Raw genomic sequence first — 19,723 nt, forward strand, 5'->3', positions numbered from 1 at the left:
TGCATGTGTTGCGTCTCCTGGCGTGAACTATGTAAACCAGAATGTCGATTTACGATTTGCCAAGGAAAGAAAGAACCACTCACTGAAACACCAATTCTTTTATGCGCGTTTTCTCCAAGCTAACGGCTATTTTTCTTGCATGAAGGGATGCGCCGTTATGCAACAACGGGGAGATTATGCTTCTCTTTGGGTAATCTTGAGTTTGACTTAAAATAACGTGGATGCATATATACGCCTAAATATTGTTATCCAATATATCTACTGCAATTTCACATTGGATTGCTGGTTTAAAATTTGAATTTTAAAATTAATATTATTTTAATAAACATTTATGTTAAAACTTGTCTGGTGTTTTATTCCTTGTTGTTATATTCGCCAATTAAAACATAAAAATCAGACATTTGGTTAACTGCTTTATGTTAGGGTTTTCCAGGTTATCTTTATCGTAGGATTATGTTGGAATGTAGACTATAATGATTAACCAATCTTGTCTTGCTCTCACAACGCAGTAAAATAAAGTGGTTGCTTCCTCTGCTTGATTGACCAGCTGCAGAGGAAGCAATCAAAGTTGTTCTGTTTCCCACAACATCGTAAAACACTGCTCTGATCTTACCAGAGGCCGGGGGTTCACCAAACCTGTCAACTCTCAACCCCCACTCTGTTTCTCTTAATAAATATGCCCTTGCAGGGTGGAGAGTTCAGACCTCCATTCGATCATCACTGCACACACAGCGACGAATGGACTCTCCACCTGCAGGTGCCAAAAAGGACTTGCTTGTCTCCCGTGTGGTTCTTGCAAAATAAGTTGGAGTGAGCAAATCTCTAACACTTTATATGACAACATGTGTAGGTACACCTCATGGACACTTCAATAGGTACACTACACGAGGTTAAAAAAAAAGAATAAATAAATAAATAAATAAAGGGTTAATTGCACAATAAAACAGAGTCAAGCATCTTTTTCGCACCTGGGATCGAACCAAGATCATACTGCGCAAGAGCCCATGTCACTAACCAGTTGGCTGTTTCATCATGACAGGTCATGGTTGAATGCACTGTTTTGTACTAGTGATGTGCATCACAGGCCAATAGGGAAAAAGCTTAAGTGAAAGTGAAAAGTGCCACACCCGCCCTCACCCCCACCTCCTGATTGGCTGTTTGAGCTGTGACGTCACTTGGACACTCCATTAGGTACACCGCCATTTTCAAGACTCGCTCAGTTTCCGCCGGAACGAGGACTGGCTTTCTGATGATTATCTTATACTTGGGCCTCCAGGTGTTTTCATATGCAGATCATTATACAGTATTAGTTAAAGACAATGTACTCGGAAACATTCTGTCTTCTATTGGAAACGCACACACACGCGCGTACGCACCCACATCATTCAGTAGCTTGATGGTTAGTTTAAATTGCTTATTTATTTAATATTAATTACATCTATTTATTTATTTTTAATTTATATATATTTTATCGAAAATCATTTAAAAACACATGAACATTCTCTGAACTATATTCCTCAGTCACTCTAATGCACTGTTCCTGTTACCTGTATGTTTTAGTAAATCCCAATACAATCTCTCAATGACCTCAATAAACCTTTTTGTTCCCAGCCTTTGTGTTCATCTCAAGTTTCAGTGCAGACGAGTGCAATGGAGTTGTGGTTTTGAATTAAATTGCATTCTTTAGGGGAAAATTTAATGTCAATACGGTAATAACGGCCAATACGGTAGTTGACTGCTCTCCATCATGAGCCATAAATCAATCCATCTCCATCTATAACATTTGTTCATGTTGGCCTTCACTGTCCGTAGGTTTCTGTTGATATATATGTCAATTATTCATATATGTTGTATTTGTGTTAGATGTTTGCTAATAAGATAAAATTTATTGATAGCTGAATGGTGTGTTACCTTGTGTGTAACTGTGTTCATCTGTGTTGACTACAACTGTCGCACACGCGCGCACACACACACACACGTACACACACACGCACACGCTAGTAGGAAACGCAATTTCGATCTCTTTGTGTGTCTTGACATGTGAAGAAATTGACAATAAAGCAGACTTTGACACGCACACACACACACACACACACACACACGCACGCACGCACGCACGCACGCACGCACGCACGCACACACACACACACACACACACACACACACACACACACACACACGGAGAGCAGGACAGGCAACATGAACTTATATTTCACAAAACAACTACAGTGCAGCATCACCTGGGTGGAGACAAGCATTGCCTTGAACTGCAACTTGTACTTCTCACAAAGACATTAAGACATTGAATGATATTACATAAGAATCTCAACCAACTTTCATTTCCTCAAATGACTCCCATTTGGCAACGGTTGACTTTGTACAAGGGTTGGGAGTGCAGCGACATATCATGCATCTTCGCACAAGCAGCACATGTGAACAGAAATGAATTCGTAGATTGCTTGCATTATCACTGGAGACGAGCAATGACCAGGGCCAGATTATGGGGGATCTGGTCTCCGGGGCCAGGAGTTCAAATATTCACAAAAGACTGAATAATTACCAAACAAACAGCAATGAGATGTCAGGTTTATGACAATAACAGCTTGGATGCTGACACAGAAAAGCTGACAAGATATGACCATCAACAAATCATATAAAAATAAAATAAAATATTTGGAGAGTTACACCTCATGGAAATAAACACAAACTGTTTCAGAATTTTCCACAGCGTTTTAACTATTTTTGTGTTCCATGGAGATAGGTCATTGCTTTGCTTGTGGAGCAGCCATGCACAGACTCTCTTCCTCTTCAATCGTGTCCAGCTCGTCCGTACGAATGGCCTGCGTTATTAAATTGAGCTCTTCACACATGGTCTCGTAGCGATATGCCAAGCGGATGTCCGGGACGTTGGTGCGCCTGATGTCGTTGCTCTCTTGACCTTCTTTGACATAGTCCGGGCCGAGCCAATAGCTCTTCATCTAAACCGGAATGGTAATAAGTTTTAATTGTATAGCGCAGTGATCCCCAACCACGTTGCCGTTGCACATTACAGTAGATGCGTTATAGCAGACAGAACAATTCCATGGGCTTCCACTAGATAGCAGACAGTACAATGAACCTGGGTATCAATAAGGATTGTGTAACACCAACAGAGCAATTTTTTCAAAACTTTGGAAATGCAGAGTCTTGGGTACCTGATGAGAAAAACCGCTCATCAGCACACTGTTTCTGGCCAGCTCACACATGTCACAAGAGCTCAGCTTCCACACCTGAGCAGCAATGCTGTACTCTTCCATCAGGGGCTCCTACAACAAAAGTGCACACACTAACTCTCATGTTCCTGATAGTTGACTGTCTGTGTGCTAACCTTAGTAAAGTGAAACTGCAAAGGATCGTCTGTGGACAGGGAGACCATGAGGCCTCTGGAGAGGTACTCTGGCAGAGGGTTACGATGGTAGCTAAGGAACAGACTGTTATTGCTGAGTGGCGACATGGCGATGCCAATCTGAGCCAAATAGTACAGATATTGAAGCACAGGAGCCTGTGGACAGATAAGACATCATCGCAGGTGCACTTTTTCCATTTAGATTTACTTGATCAGGATGGTCACTCGGTTGGGCAAAATATAATGGTGGTTGTTGCCTCTGGGGTTTTGTGATATTGTGGTTCAAACCTTCCGGAGCAGTAGCCCATGGGAGATGTTCTCTGATAGCATGAACCCAGACACCAGGTGATGGATGGGGCCTGCCTCGCCACAATGTGGACGCAGTACAAGACTGTGGAAGCCTCGCTGCCTGCATTGAAACACAAATGGCAAACACACGTTTCTGGATTGGAACATATCCAGTAGGTGGCGCTGTTTGTAGTGAATACAGAGTAGGCAATCGGTCTTTTAAAAGTGTGTTTTATTGATGGTCTGTTTGTATCCGCACTTGGTTTGTCATAGGCCAGGGTGTCTTGTGCCTCTTTTTTTTCCATTGGGGCAGGACATTTGTTTTGATATTGCACGGTGGATTCTCACATTCTAAAAATGTTCACATTAGTCATTGAATCCCTGTATGTCCACCAGATGGTGCTACCCTAACAGGGAAATCAATCAAGTATTTAAAAATGTCTAGAATTGAACGAATTGAATAGAACTGCACTGAAGCTGCCTAAGAGATTTCGACAACAAACAATACCTTATCATCTTTTAAAGGCCTTCCATGTATATGATTGCTATAAAACTTTAGACCAGTGGTTCTTAACCTTCTTGGACATACCGAACCTCACCAGTTTCATATGCAGATTCACCAAATACCTCTTAAGTGAAAAATAAAATGTGATTTTTTTCAAATTCAAGACATAGACATGTTTTTGTACTGGTGCACAAAATGAGCCGTGCATGAACAATTGAACATCACCTTGTTCAAAGAACAAAACCTACACAATGCATGAACTCACAACAAATTATATACCTGCAAATCAGTGTGACTTCTGCTGTTGCCTTTGAGAGACCAGTTCAGATATGCGTCAACACGAATTTGCACGATAAATCAGGTGACTTCCACAGCGGAGGCGCTACCAAACCCCTTACAACAACGCACCGAACCCCTCGGGTTCGATCCAGTCCAGGTTAAGAACCACTGCTCTAGATCAATGATAAGAGAGCTTCTCAACGGCCGCATTTGTTATTTATTATAAATTCGATAGAATAAAATAAAAAATTCATATGTATATGTAAAATAGTTGCGAAAAATATTTGCTATATTATCATCCATATTTGATTTTTAAGACGTTAACTATATTGTGCATTTTGATAGTATTTTTTATTTTGAAAAACAGCTAAATTAATGCAAATATATTTCCTGGTAGTCGTTGATAGTGTAGGGGTACTCATGCCTGACTTGTGTGCGGGCAGCGGGGATCAATTCCCACTCAGTGGCTGTGTGCATGTGAATACGAATGGTTCGTGAGGTTGTTTGCTTGTGAGGATAAGCGGTTAGGATAATAGAAGGATGGATGGATGAATGGATAATTACAGGAGTCTTGACAATCTAAATGCCGGAGAAAGAATGGAGCTCGCAGGCTATATCAGCGGTGCTCCAGCCCATTGAGATATTACTCAATGGTAGTATATCAATTTTACATTCATTAATACAAAGGTTGTTTCCCAAAAAATTCTGTGCAGATAAAAAATGATACGAGAAGATGGCATGAAGACAAAGGATTGTACTACAAGCCACAGGGAGCCCACATACCTGCGCAGGTGATTCAGAACAGTCATATTTGCGTACATATAGTAGAGGTAGTAGGAGTAGGGTGGATTGTCCTCCTCTGTCCAATTGGCTGGCAGCGGGCTGTCCAGGTTGAAGATATGCTGCTCTGGTTTGGATTCATCATCCACACTGTCAAAACCCACAACCTGCAAGAGAGACCCATAACATGTAACTCTGAGGGGCTGAGAAATGCATTGTCATGAATATAATACAGTACATGCTGAAGGAAGAGGTGCAGCTCAGGATGTTTGCCTGGGTGGATTGTGACTTCAAACAGAGGCTGGAAAATGTTCTCCAGCATCTCTTGGAAGTTGGACAGCTGCTTCTTGGTGTGGTAGACATCACTTGGAAGAAAACAAAAAGTTGTGTTAAAATAGTATTGCTTATTTTCTCCTTCCTTCCTTCCTTCCTTGGCCTATCATGCAGTATTTTAATTTTAATCTTTCCACAGCCATGTATCTCTCTCGCTGTCTGTCTTTCTCTGTCTCTCTTTTTCACTCTCTGTCTCTCTTTTTCATTCTCTCTGTCTCTCTTTTTCACTCTCTCTTTCACACTCTCTTTCACTCTCTTTCACTCTCTCTCTCTCTCCCAAATCCAGGAGTTAGATTGTTAGCTGAGTAAAACCTCTTTGTGTCACTTACAAAAGTCGTGGCATTTGCACCAGCCATCGCACATTGTCCGAGTAGACCTGGTGTTTGACAGCCCACTTTGCCAACTTTTCCCACTCATCTCTGGAGCGCCCGTACACGGACAATCTCAGCTCCACATTCTGATACTTGCTTTCCTCCAGGTCAGCCATCACCTCCTGAGTGACAGTTACACAACGTGGTCACCATGTTTTGTTTGACTTGAATGAAATATTGATACTGAACTGTACTTTTAACTTCTATCCTTGTCAGGTGGCCACTTGCTGTCAAATGACATCATAGTTGCTAAGGGCTCAATCATGCCTCATGTTAGGAAGGTCACATGATCACACTCTAAAAACAGGTGATCTCAGGATGATAGCAGCTAAGAAGGTTCGCATTGCTTTGCACTGATGGCTACATTTGAAGGCGCATCATTACCTTAATAATGTGGCCAAAGTATTTGCCTTCGACATGATTGTCCGTTTTGATGAAGATCTCTCTCAGGATGGATTCACCAATGGGATTGTATTTGGCATTAAACTTGTCAAATCGATGAAAAGTATTGCGATCCTGCAAGTGGAAGAAAAAGGTGAGTCCATCCGTTTATCCCCTACACCGAAAATTCTGATAATCAGGCTTCTGACTTACTGCGTGCATGTCCAAAGTGTCCACACTGAGGTCAAAAGCAGTCAGGTTCATCGTCTCAAATACCTCCATGAGCGTCTGACCCTTTCCTCTCTCCACATGCACAATCTCCTTAGAATACTTCTTCATGGCTCTTTTGATAAAGCGCAAAAGATGCTTTTGGTTCATACAGGAGGAGGCATGGATATGCGTGTCAACCTTGACACATACAAACAGGAAGCTGATTACACAACCTGGACGGAAAACACGGATTTGGCAAAGTTAGATCCTGACGGCGCTACCTTCCGGATATTGTAGAAGTCTCGATGCGGGACTTTTTTCTGCGCTGCCAATTCTTTCATTTCATTCAAGAGGATGTGCATCTGGAACTTAGAGCTTAGATACTGCAGGCGACGGTAGCAGAAGGACTTCCTGCGGGGAAAGAATGGAAATAGTTATTAGAAAGAGGAAATAAATATTAGATAGCTCCATGGGGACACCAGCGATTTTCTTTTGTTGTAATGGAATTATGTTTAAATAGTACATTTGTAACATACTTAACATCTCAATATAGATAAAAAAATGCTCTTTCTGTCTTTAATTTTAATTAGAACATGCCATATCACATGTTGAATTAATAAAAAGACTTCAACGGTGGAAAATGCATTCAAAAAAAGGAAAATAAAAGTACACTGGTCCATTAATGATGAGGGCCATCATGACATTCATGTCAGCAATGTACTCCTGCAGGTCCGGATATGGCAGGTCCAGCTCGGTGCTCCTGCAAGCAACATGCAAAATGTAAGAATGGAAAAAAAAAGATATTTTGTTGGACCATATTTTCTGAGAACCATCTATAACTCACTTGTTCATGGTCTCTCTTGATGTGTACACATGCATGACACCATCCACCATCGTGCAGCCGTAGCCCACGTCGGGCGGCATGCTGCTCGGGTCGTTGTTCTTGTAGGGGTGCGTTCCAGAAACAGGTGGGTGCACTGTGGCATCTGAGGGAGCACAAAATGTCACAGTAAGTGGCAGGTTTGAAGGAGGTGGAAATAAACATGCGACTCATCTCTCAGTGTAAGAAGGCCTTCATGCTGGGTGGCCTGTTCGGAGGTGTGCAACAGATGGATGGTGGTTGAGTGTTAATGTGGGAGTCATGTGCAGGATGATAGTAAAGTCCTGGTTGTGAATATCTCGAGATAAATCAGAAATAAGGCTGTGACGAAGAGCAATAGAAATTGTGACTTTAAGTTATGTTTTACTAGGTCAGGCATGTCCACTTCCATTTTGTGGCAATATAAAGCAACAGTTGTAATGTACTGTACCGTACTAAATGGGATTTTCGAGATGCGCTGGAACCTTGGTCTTGTGATTACTTCACTCCAAAACATCTGACTAACCAAATTATGTGAAAACTTGCAGTATTTCTCATTGGGAATACACACCATTGATTTATAGATAATAACTATCATTTTACATAAAGACGATAATGGGACATATACATGACTAATTAAAAAATAATGATAAATGACCATTTAAGATAATTTGACCGGGATTCTCACCCTATTTCTAAAGTAGGACCTTATTCTTCCCAGTCATGTAGATCAACTGGTAAATTTCAGCTCAGCTCCTTTATCAACATGACTGCGCCAATCTGCCTGTCGATTCCCCTTTTCATTCTTCCCTCACTCGTGAACAAGATCCAGAGAGTCTTGAACGGTAGAGTGCCACAACGCACCTGCTGCGACACTGGCCTCCGTCGCCTCTTGGAATTCTTCCTCATAGATAGTCAGGTCGAGCGGTCTCTCGCTTAGCTCTTGCAGGTACCGGGCGGTGGTCCTGCAGAAGCTCTGCAACGACAGGCCCATATACTTCTGCCTTATGAACAGGGCTTTCACCACACACTTTGCAGCATCCAGCAAGTCCGTGAAGGGAACCTGCATTGGGGTGCAACAGAACAAGAGACGATGAAGAGCATGTAATATATCTGGAAAAAAACGGTTTGGCTTACCCCACATTTCTCCTCTCCAGAGATGGTGACCCGCTGGTATTCTCTCTCGGGGAGCAATTCTCTCTCCAGCAGATCTGGCGCTTGACTTTGTTGCTTCATGTATCTGACAGAAAATATGCCCTTTTTTTTCTTCCTGAACACATGGATTAGGTAATTGAACGGATAATTGCAAGGTACTCACTCGAGATCTACGGCGCTGTCTGTTTTCATGAAATCCTGTTTGGCTCTCAGCAAGATGTCTGGTTCAAACCTGTGGACAGAGAGGTTGAGCTCACACTGGTCACAGTACATACACCAGACATTTCATTTGGTAGACCAATAAAGATAACAATTCATGTTACTGACATGGTCAGTGACTGCGGCGTGCTGTGGCTGATAGCAGCGCTTGACTAAATGTGAATTCTGTTACCATCATGGTGCATGTGCGACAGTGAATGGCAATGTTAATTGTACGTGACTTTCTGCCATGTAGCGAAAAAGCTTTTAAGTAGTTTTCTTGTCACTATATGTCGCTTGCATAGATAGCTGAACAAAGGATTGCGGTAAATATCTTTTGCACCAATTAAGTTGTACATTATTCCCTGTGGCAGACCTAACGATCTGTATTGTGTTGGAGCACAATAGTTGGGAATTAATGTTGTAGACAGATATGCTAAATTGCAAAATCTTTTTTCCATGAAAGAGGTGTCAAAGCCCTATTCATCAATGTTTGCTTCCTGAACATGTGTTTTTTTTTTTTTTTCCCACTCACTTGACATCTTGGCTGATCTGCCGCTCAAGGCGCTGTCGTCTCTCCTCGAGCTGTTCAATGGGGCTGTCCTCTGGGAATTCATAAGGAGCACTGCGCATCTCACTGTCTGCTAGGCTGCGTGAGAACAGTTCCTTCACAGACACACAAGCACAGGTACAACTGTAATATTGGATGTTGAAGTTCATTCAAACGTGAACGCTATCGCAGCTACCGCAGAGAACCGACCTCGGCAATTTCTTTGTACTTGCCATCCATGGATGTACGGAGATCTATGGATTGTTTTAAGGCCACGGGGATCCCAGGCAAGGAATGCTGGGGTGTGAGGAGGTGGCGGGCACCACGTAGGTCGACTAGGAAAGGAGAAAGTAATTGTTCCATCTCACTGAGACTTGTGATCAAATTACACATTTTGGATGGACATTTGCCAGCAGAAGAGCTTCGTTCAATCATGTCTACCCTCTGGTTTGATAGTGTATATTTGATCAAAGTCAAGACCAATATGCTCTTTCTCAAAAGAGCCCTATAGAGTATGAAAGATGGCAGTGAAAAAAATCCCAGCGCTATACAGACAAACACTTCTTAAAAAGGCTGAGTGAAAATAAATAAAGACAAACGGAGACTACAAAGTCGCAGCAACTTGTGTCGTGCAGCACCTTCTGCTGAGCCCCGCCGTCTCAACACATCCTACTCAACATGTAGAACACGTTTGCCTGAATAACACAACTAAAATCATGAGCAGAGTCTTTGCTATTTAATACTTATCTTTCATCATAAGAGCAGGGTACTGGGTAACTTGACTTTACTATAGGAAAAGGAAAATATTTCACACTCACTCAACTGTCCTCACTGACCATAAATAGTATCTTTTGTCTATGAAATCGTAATAAGTACACCTCTTCATAACATTATATAATTAACATGTTGGTCACTCGTGCCCCACCTGGCATTTGACCTCACTTCAACATACTTCATGGACAGAAACATTTTACAACATGGTGCCAAAGCACAACTTGTTCATGCACAAAATCATTAAAGAGTTTTTCCAGAAAAAGAAAAGCTGTGCCATCCAATCTACTGCAGGCCAGGAGACAAAGTGATGCCTCACTCTTAGCCACAAAGCCACAGATGTGCCTGTGCTATGTAAAATAATGGCCTGCCAAGACGTTATCCTTGCCACCCGTCACCTTGGGCCATATCAGTTCCCCCTGATAGCACAGGACAGTGTTGTCGAGGGCAGCTTGCGACCAGCGGCAAAGACATCGAAGCTGGGCCGCGGTGAAGCCGAGCCGAACGGACCCGCGGCTAATCCCCTGATGGCTGCTATATTTGGATGAGATGCATCTATGGTTACATAATAGTATCTCATCTCTATACAACCACACACTAACGCGTGACTTACTTTGATACCACATAATCTTTTCATCGTGGACTATTATTGATATAAATGAGCAGGGCAAAAGCAGCAGGGAGTAAAAATGCAGCAAACAACCTTGAGGAGTGGCCAAATGACTGAAAAGAATCAACATATCATTTTTCACCTGTTACCAGTAAGCCTAGAAATGAGGTCAAACCATCTTGTCAAGAGGCGGCAACTGCATGAATATTTCAATAGTCCAATTCAAAGCGTTACATACTGCTCAATGTAAAATGCACAGGTAGGTCATTTATACAGTGGATATCAAAAAGTCTACACAACCCAGTTCAAATATCAGGTTTTTGAGGAAAAAAAACAAAAATTGTTGCAATTTAAAGTAAAAACTCACAACTGAAATGATTGATGTGGTTGCACAACTGTGCACACCCTCTAACAACTGGGGATGTGGCTGCATTCAGAATTATCCAATAAAATTCAAAGTCATGTTAAATGAGAGTGAATACACACATTCCACCATTTTTGGATTTGCACATATTGACTGTGTAGGCTCAGGATTTACTCCATACGAGATTCCTATGACTCAAATGTGTACACACAGACATATCTCTCCTGTGAGAGTTGTAAAGCAGGCACGTCCAACAAGCAATACCAGTGACTATCTGATGTCCTTGGTGAATGCATAAAAAAGAAGCCTGCAAATGTTCAAAACACAAATAAAAAACCCAGACAGCAACTTACAACACACAATGCAGAGTGATGACGAGGCACTATTATTCTTTCCTTTTAGATAGCATCTCTCAATTTGCAGTCATATGATGTATATGTACATCAGTCTTATGGATTCTAGTGGAAAACTATATACAGCCAAGTCATGTTAACAAAAGATAACTTCTTTACATGACAACCATTTTGACCAAGTTATTATTTGTATGTTTTTTTTTTTGGGGGGGGGGGGCTCATTCAATCCACATGCAAACTTCTTAGTGTGCTGAAAACTGCACTGCTGTCAAGGGACATGCAGGAGGAGAGTATAGAAAGCAGGGCAGGTATAGAGGAGAGTGGGATTTGTGCTTTTGCTCAGGAGAAGGCTGGCAGAGCATACCTGTCAGAGCCCATTTACCAGAACATAGAAAGGGAGAAACATGAGGGAGAAAGGAAAAGAGAGATGGAGCATGCCCGCTAAATGGCACACACACACACACACACACACACACACACACACACACACACACACACACACACACACACACACACACACACACACACACACACACACACACACACACACACACACACACACACAGACGCACGCAGGCACGCATTCATCCGCAGTCTTCCTTCTTGCTCTGTCCCTGTCATACATACAAAAAGGTGGTCCAGCAGATCCATGAACTCCCCCTCACGTGCCCCTTCCTTGTTCAGGCCAGCTGTCACTGCACTAGTTGCCTTTGGAGCTGAGCTTTCTCATTTAAACGCCTCTGACATCTCTCTGGAATGTACCATGGGAGAGCTCAGAGGGGGGGGGGGGGGGGGGGGGGGGGGTAAACGGCATGCATCACCGTTGGATGTGGGAAGTCCACTGCAGTACATCCCCCCCCACCTCCCTATTCCTCTCCTCCCAACAGTGAATTCTGCCAGTTTAAGGTGCCATGTACTCCAGATATTTGTGTAGTCTATGTTTCTCAATCAGAAAGTGCAACATCTTTTTTTTTTTTTTGTGTTAGAGAAAATGAGGACTGTCCATAAAACGGGAGCCTCATGTCCTCTCACGAGGATGAAATTAAAGGGCCAGCACTTTGATGACCCCATTATGATTGAGGACGCACACATTCCCGTTTGTGTATGTGGAATGTAGACAAAACACAATACGCTATATTACTCAATCATTGTGAAACAAATTACACATTGGTTTACAATTGTAATCTGCCTGCACGCAAGGTAAATTTGCACTTGATAATAACCATGGTTGCAAAAATGTGAGCATCTAGGGCACGCCTGTATAAAGTCTGGCTACAGGTCCAAACAGCATGTCTGCTGTTTGTATCAAAGGGTTTCACATGCCCACAGTTGACTATTATTCTCTACATCCCCTGATTTTAACCCCCAGAATAAAATTATAAAATACCCAAAAATCTGGCCTGGCACCTGAGGGGCCCAAGCATCTTTCATAGGGGGACAGTGGTCCTGTGACCCCGCTTCTAACTATGCCAGTGTTTTGTTCCTATCTACAAATGTAAAATGTAAGTCGAATGTTTTTAAGTTGAGGACAACCTGTAATTTGAAATTAGCCAAATGCCAAACTGTGCAAATAACGTAGAAAGTACATAATTATTTACTGTATTACTATAAACAACTGTTTGAAAACAGAGATACTTGTTATGATATAAGTGGAGCTGCCAAATACAATGTCAAAAAAATGTCAGACAAAGGCTGACATAAAGCAAAGCTGCGTCTCTGTTAAAGGTGTACATATAAAATGTACCTTAAAAGGTGTCCTTCAATTATGTCTTTTGAAAAAAAGTTTCAACTTCAAGTATTCAATAAATTCTGTATACGTTTATGACTATTCCAAATTTGGGTTGACTTTGTCTTTGTTTAAAAAGAAAAAAAAAAAGTTTCTTTTTATGGCTTGATTTCAATATGAGGTGATGAAATTGGTGTTGGCTCTTGGATAATTTGTATTTTTTGAAATACATGTTTGTCTTACGCTGATCAAATCAATCAGTCGATAGATCAATCAATCAATCAATCAATCAATCAATCAATCAATCAATCAATCAATCAATCAATCAATCAATCAATCAATCAATCAATCAATCAATCAATCAATCAATCATCCAATCAATCAATCAATCAATCAATCAATCAATCAATCAATCTGCTAGTTCATTCAATACATTAATTTTATGAAATTATAAAACGATTATAAAATAGATTTGTGTGATTTGAAGTTGATGTAAGTTCATGGCTAACTAAATGATTAGAAAGCCACTGATCATTGAGAGATTAGTAATGGTCACAAATAGTACCTTTTCACACCAAATCAAGTCGTTTTGCAGGATGACGGGACTTAAAGTCGCACACACATATGGACAAACACCAGATGAGAGCGCCAGCGAGACAAATGGATGGCTGCGATGGCAACAGGGTCCAAATTCATGAGGCGTCGAACAGAAGAGACGTTGGATGACCAACAACAGTAGCAGATAAACTGTAGTGCAACATGAGGGCGTGTCAGGAAAGACAATGGTGGGTGGGAGACCAACCACACAGTCAATCACTAGAATGCCATATTAGTCATGGAGATTGTGTCACAGGAGTGAATGACAGGGATCTATTATTCATTATTTTCCCTGTCACAATTACACACGCACACACACACACACACACACACACACACACACACACACACACACGCACGCACGCACGCACGCACGCACGCACGCACGCACGCACGCACGCACGCACGCACACACACACACACACACACACACACACACACACGCACGCACACACACACACACGCACGCACACGCACATGCACGCACACGCACACAGACACACACTCGCGCACACACACACGCTGAGTTGCCCTGTGTATGAAATGTGCTGTATAAATAAAGCAGTCATGATAGTGGTTGTATGGTGGCAAGAGGCTGTGCAATTGACACAAGAGTTTATACACACAACATGGCTATGAACATTAATTACAAACTTCTCTGACATCACATTACATTGATTCTTTGTCTCATGGGTAACACTCATGGGTAACAAGGCAACCACGATTGTGAGTGATGTGAGTCACCCAGCTCAGTCTTTGTTTGACCTTCTGCCCTCTGGGAAGAGGTACAGGAGCCAGCGCTCCCGCACCACCAGACTCGCCAACAGCTTCATTCTCCAGGCTGTTAGGACCCTGAACTCGCTACCCCCTTCTGCGTAGCGTGCTGCACTTTTGCGCTATTTTTTGGAATGTCTGCTGTATGCTCACTTGCTCCTTTTTGCTCCTCTTATTTATTTGTTGTGTAATTTATTCATTATTTATTCAGCACGCTGTTGTTTACTTGATTGTCTATTGTGTGCCATGTCTTCTCACTGTGGGATAGGGGGGAACGAAATTTCAGTTTCTTTGTGTGTCTTTGGCATGTGAAGAAATTGACAATAAAGCTGACTTTGACTTTGATCATCATTGACATACAAAAATAGATTAACCTTTAGCCATATCTTCCATCCATTTTCTACACCACTTGTCCCCATTAGGGTTGGTGTTGAGCTGGAGATTCTACCAGCTGACTTTGGGCGAGTGGTTGGGTACATTGGTTGCTAAGGACAATTAGGTCTTCACTTGATCTTAAACATGGTTTTGAATGTGGGAGGAAGCAGGTGGAAAACCGCACAAGCACAAAGGGAATAGCAAAAACCTAAAACCCACACAGGAAGGCTGCAGTTGGGATTCGAGCCTCACACCTCAGAACTCTGAGGCAAATGTAGTAACCATTAATTCACCATACCACAATTTTGCTACTTGGTATTCAATACATACACAATATGCTCCAAAATAGCCTTGAATAGGCTAAAAATCTGTTGTTGCGTCACCTTTGTGTACTCATGTGGAATGATTCTCAATACAGCCTTTACAAAATGAGAGAAATGACAGCAGAAACGTTGAATGCCCCGAAATCTAATCTGTTGCCTTGACTATGTTGGCCAAATATCAAGCACGTTTGTCTGCGTTAGCCCAGTAGGAGAAGTCAGCAATCCGCTACAGCCCAGCTGGATCATCATGCGCAATTTCACACGATAACAATATCCAATACAAGACCTATCTCAAATATTCTGACTTGAAAAACAGTTCTGATATTCAGATTAGTTTGACACTATAAGTGAGATATTCATTTCACAGTATGTTTATTATTGTGGTTGCAGTGGCGCAACTGCACTGCATCAAACTCAGAGCTCCTCATAAATTTGGAAACATGACTCTCTGGTGAAACTAATTGAAATAACCCAGGTATTAGATCAAGCCCTCATTATACAAGCCATTTATAATTGAATAAAGATAAGCCAGCGGGCAGTGGTAGAGGACATGTTGCAAAACAGGACAAGGACCCATTAAACATTCAAATTAATTTCTACGTTTTGACTGACCAGAGACGGTCGTACTACACTGCATCACACAGGAGGGATAATCCACTCATTCATGCTGGGGATCAAATTCTGTGCAGATTTCCCTGCAGGACACATGAAACTGTTTTGCAGCAGTGTTGTTAGTGTTGCACTTATTAGAAAAGTGTATACCACAAGTAACATCCTGCAGCTCTACAACGGCATAGGAAAGCAAACCATGAACCGAAAACACAGTAAGGAGAGACTTTCAAACAGACATAATTTCAGCATTCATGTCATGAATATGGATGTTTGCATGTAATGTCCCCGAGTTGAACACAGAAGAGTTCAATTAAATGAGAGCTGCGGTTTTGTTGATTTGCCTCGCAGCCAATCAACAGGTTATGTTCTGTCCATATTTCAAAGTGCTTCACTGTCTCCGTGGCGCTACTACAATGACACAAAATACTATAGTAAGCTCTCAATCACGCGAAGATGTCCCTCACCTGTATTGGTTGTGTATTGCAGGCTTCCTCGCTTCCTGAAGGGAGAGTGGGGCTTGTTTTTGGCTGCCCCGGGGGGCACGTTGGAGGACATGCTGCCAGTTCCTGTGCTTCCACTTGTATGGAGAACTGAATGAGTCAGAGCTGCGGAGGTTGTCAGCGTCTATGGAGAGACAGGGAGACAGGGGTCGAGAGAGAAAGAGAGCGAGAGAAAAACAGATGAGATACGTATTGTACTGATGCTGAATGCTTGGGGGGGCTCAAGTGCAGTCTACTTTTGCGCGTGTGAGTGTGTGCATACGCTCTTGGGAGCCAGGTATTGTACAGTGTGAAACTGCAGGGTATCCCTCTGCAGAAAATCTGGTCCCGCCCTTAAGAAGACATCAGCGCTGGAGCTGCAGCATTGATGGAGGTTGGGGGTGTAACAGGGAGATGCGTGCCCCCCCCCCCCCCCCCCCCCCACACACACACACACACACCTTCTATCATTCAGCACATGCAAACATGCACGTGCGCTCAGAGAATACAAATGATCTACGCACTCAGCAGCATACGCCTCCTGGCTGCACTGTTGCCATGGCAACCAAAAGTCTGCGTGGGTAAATCAAGGGAGTGGAAAGTTCTGATTTTGGAAAAGACATTGTGTGTGGGCTTTGAACTTGGATTCTTTTTCAATTTAAGAAACAAACAAAGTAACTAACTGACAAACAAAAACGGTATAAAATCCATACAGCAGCTGATTTATTTTGATCGAGAGTTGATATGGTATCATGACAAAATAATTTCCAGAATTATAAAATTACTTCTCAATAAAACATTTAATCCCTGAATAGGGATGAGAAATTTACACACATATAAAACGTCCCCCCAAATGCACATCGAAAAACAAATAAAGCCTCATGTGAACTGTTACGAAACCCACAACCCATAAAAAATAAATACTTGTTCTATATTTTATTCAATATATGATTGTTTCTGGTAGCACATACTTCAGGCTATAAAACGGCCTGTTTTCCTGTTGTAGAGTAATAATGTTACAGGTATATTTACATACAGTCACCTGAGAAATCCATATTATGTGTTTCAGAAAGAGACAAAATTGTTCCAAATAATTTGCACGCATGGATACATAGAAATTCCACTCTGGGTCGTTTTACATCAACCATGTTCAGAAATGAGCCAGCGCCCTCTTGTGGAAATGAGAAATAACTGTCTGAAGACTGCAGCAGAATTATATTTCTGTTCTATGCCGTGGATTACATTCAAAACCATCATGATATCTAAAACCAAATATCATTATTGTATTACATATAGATAAATTGTCTCAAACAAAGGCATATGAATCCAGTGTTCAGTCATTTAATCACATTCAAAAATAGTCTGTAGTCAGTAGCCTGCGGTTTTGCATCTTTAGATGGTGAACCTTTAACAAGGGACGTGATACTGTGCAGTATTGACACAATGAATTTATCACATGTAAATAAGACTACTTGAATTTGTATTGCATTCTCTTCTTGCATCTAAAATAGGAGCAAGTGAAACTTCTTGAAAGGTTTGAGCAATGACATCCTGCAAGTAAGATGTTGTGTGAAACATGAGCAGACAAACAAGAAGTTAATGAAGTGTTTCCTTACATGAAAGCACCCTCACTCCCCTTCCCCCTACAGATAATCTGTCTGTGCGGCTAATCCCTCTGCGGCAGCAGCACAAGCAGTACAAGCGCCATTGAAACTGACCTTGGAAACACAGTCATCTGTCTATTCCACGACCTGTTAAGTCAATGCAATTTGCTTGTTTGGTTGAAATATGCAGCAGAGGGGAAAATAGGAACCGCTCTCAGGAGTGCAACCATATGTTGTAACATACTAAATACCACGGGAACCTGAGCATACTTGTAATGAAAGACATTTTTGCTTTTGATTTTATTATTTCCTATTCGAACGTAAATGAGATCGAGCCAGCACACACCTGCCACCAATAAAGTGCATCTGATTTTTTTCTCGTAGGCTTTTCCTGACATTTAACTGCTTTCCAGCTGAAGCTAGGAAGTTTTGTGTTACTGCTGCACAACATTAGCAATTAACAACAACTTAATTTGAGCGCAATGGCAAGCTAAAAATAGATACAATATAACACCACTCAGAAGCCCATGTGTGATTTTTAATGGTGATTAAGGGCTGACTGAAGGTGCCACTGCAGCTGCCACATGTAAACGTGACAACATGGCATCAGCGAGCATGTCCATGCGTCATCAGTGAGAGTACAACACCTCTCTCTTTGCCAGACTAAAAGATTAACATGGGGGAAATCTAGCTGAGCTCCTCAGTGGGTGGAACCAAGTGGAGTCCAACCTCAATGAAGTATCACAAATGGAAGAAGAGACACCTACTTTCCCTCAACTCTTTACTGTCTACAGCAGGGGTGTCAAACTCATTTTTGTCAAGGGCCGCATCATAGTCTTAGTTTCCTTCGGAGGGCCATTATGATTGTCAGCGCCTTCTATATATAGTATAGGCTACAAAGCAAACTGATGAAAAACTAGTTTTGAAATCAGGGACTAGTAAAAACTGTTCAAATTTCTTAAAAAGACGAATGGTAATAAAAATAACAAGCAATATGTCTATTTTTTTTAAAAAGAAGACAATTTGTAATTTAGTAATGACACAAAGTAATGATGCAAAATTTGTCTTTGTGGGCCACCTAAAACGATGTGACAGGTCGTATCTGGCCCCCGGGCCTTGGGTTTGACACCTATGGTCTACAGTTTACGCGCTGGGCTCCATGTGGTTATGCCCTTTAAGCAGTTTGACCACTCGACACATCCTTACCAATTTGACGTTTAAAATGAATGCATTGAAGATTGTAACCCGCAAACCAAAATGTCAAGTGTTAATCCTCAGCCTCTGTGCTTGAGCCGAGGCTCTCTGAGTAATCTTGTCAACAGATCAGAACCGCAGAGACTGAGCACAAAGCGGGGCTATGCCATCCCCGGGCTAATGGGATTGGTCGGCGTCACTCGATGTGCCACCGTAGTTTGCCCGTTTTGTAGTGTCCAGGCCACAAGCGGCCTGCCCCATCAGGAAAACATCTAAAAGATGCAGGATAGAGGCTCTCGAGGACCAGAGTTGGTGACTCATGGGTGAAATATATTTTCTGCCCTCTGCTGGAGGAACATTTATTGTTCTGGCTGTCCCTGCAGTCACTGGCATTGTAGTAGATGAACAAGATTCCCGATTTGCAGTAAATCATAATTTCCAGACCAATAAAGTAAAATTGGATAATTTATCAGAGCACACCTGATGATCGCTAATTGTGATAGTTTGGGAATAACTTATAGAGACCAACAAGCATTCATTCACATTCACAACAGATTCATTAAACACTTACAAATATATGTTCAAGAAGGAAAATTCAAACATCCATCCATCCGTCCGTCCATCCATTTTCTGTACCGCTTATCCCC

At 42.0% G+C, this 19,723-nt stretch overlaps 1 protein-coding gene across 3 annotated transcripts; it reads right to left on the reverse strand.

The window, feature by feature from the left end:
• Positions 1–2,190: 2,190 nt before the first annotated feature.
• Positions 2,191–16,693, reverse strand: ampd2b (adenosine monophosphate deaminase 2b). Of its 3 annotated transcripts, none has more exons than XM_049754902.2 (18): positions 16,264–16,693; positions 9,505–9,629; positions 9,280–9,410; positions 8,710–8,778; positions 8,529–8,631; positions 8,256–8,454; positions 7,377–7,518; positions 7,203–7,292; positions 6,814–6,943; positions 6,536–6,730; positions 6,326–6,457; positions 5,900–6,063; positions 5,476–5,602; positions 5,241–5,404; positions 3,674–3,794; positions 3,368–3,541; positions 3,195–3,305; positions 2,191–2,978 (listed from the first exon to the last, which is right to left on the reverse strand). In XM_049754902.2, exons 1-18 carry the CDS (start codon positions 16,352–16,354, stop codon positions 2,763–2,765), a joined length of 2,484 nt encoding a protein of 827 aa, XP_049610859.1. In that variant the 5' UTR covers positions 16,355–16,693; the 3' UTR covers positions 2,191–2,762. The 3 variants fall into 3 exon arrangements, with proteins under 3 accessions (XP_049610859.1, XP_049610860.1, XP_049610861.1); XM_049754903.2 differs by lacking the exon at positions 16,264–16,693 and adding an exon at positions 13,684–14,042; XM_049754904.2 differs by lacking the exon at positions 16,264–16,693 and adding an exon at positions 12,020–12,153.
• Between the last annotated feature and the right edge of the window lie 3,030 nt (positions 16,694–19,723).

Source organism: Syngnathus scovelli, chromosome 2 (genome assembly GCF_024217435.2).
Source record: "Syngnathus scovelli strain Florida chromosome 2, RoL_Ssco_1.2, whole genome shotgun sequence".
In the NCBI taxonomy this organism is placed as follows: Eukaryota; Metazoa; Chordata; class Actinopteri; order Syngnathiformes; family Syngnathidae; genus Syngnathus; species Syngnathus scovelli.

Coding starts and splice junctions, on each gene's coding strand:
- ampd2b (XM_049754902.2), bottom strand. CDS start 16,354: ATGTCCTCCAACGTGCCCCCCGGGGCAGCCAAAAACAAGCCCCACTCT. Junction 7,293..7,376: donor TCAAGAGAGACCATGAACAA/GTGAGTTATAGA, acceptor TGTTGCTTGCAG/GAGCACCGAGCTGGACCTGC. Junction 6,458..6,535: donor ACACTTTGGACATGCACGCA/GTAAGTCAGAAG, acceptor TTCCACTTGCAG/GATCGCAATACTTTTCATCG.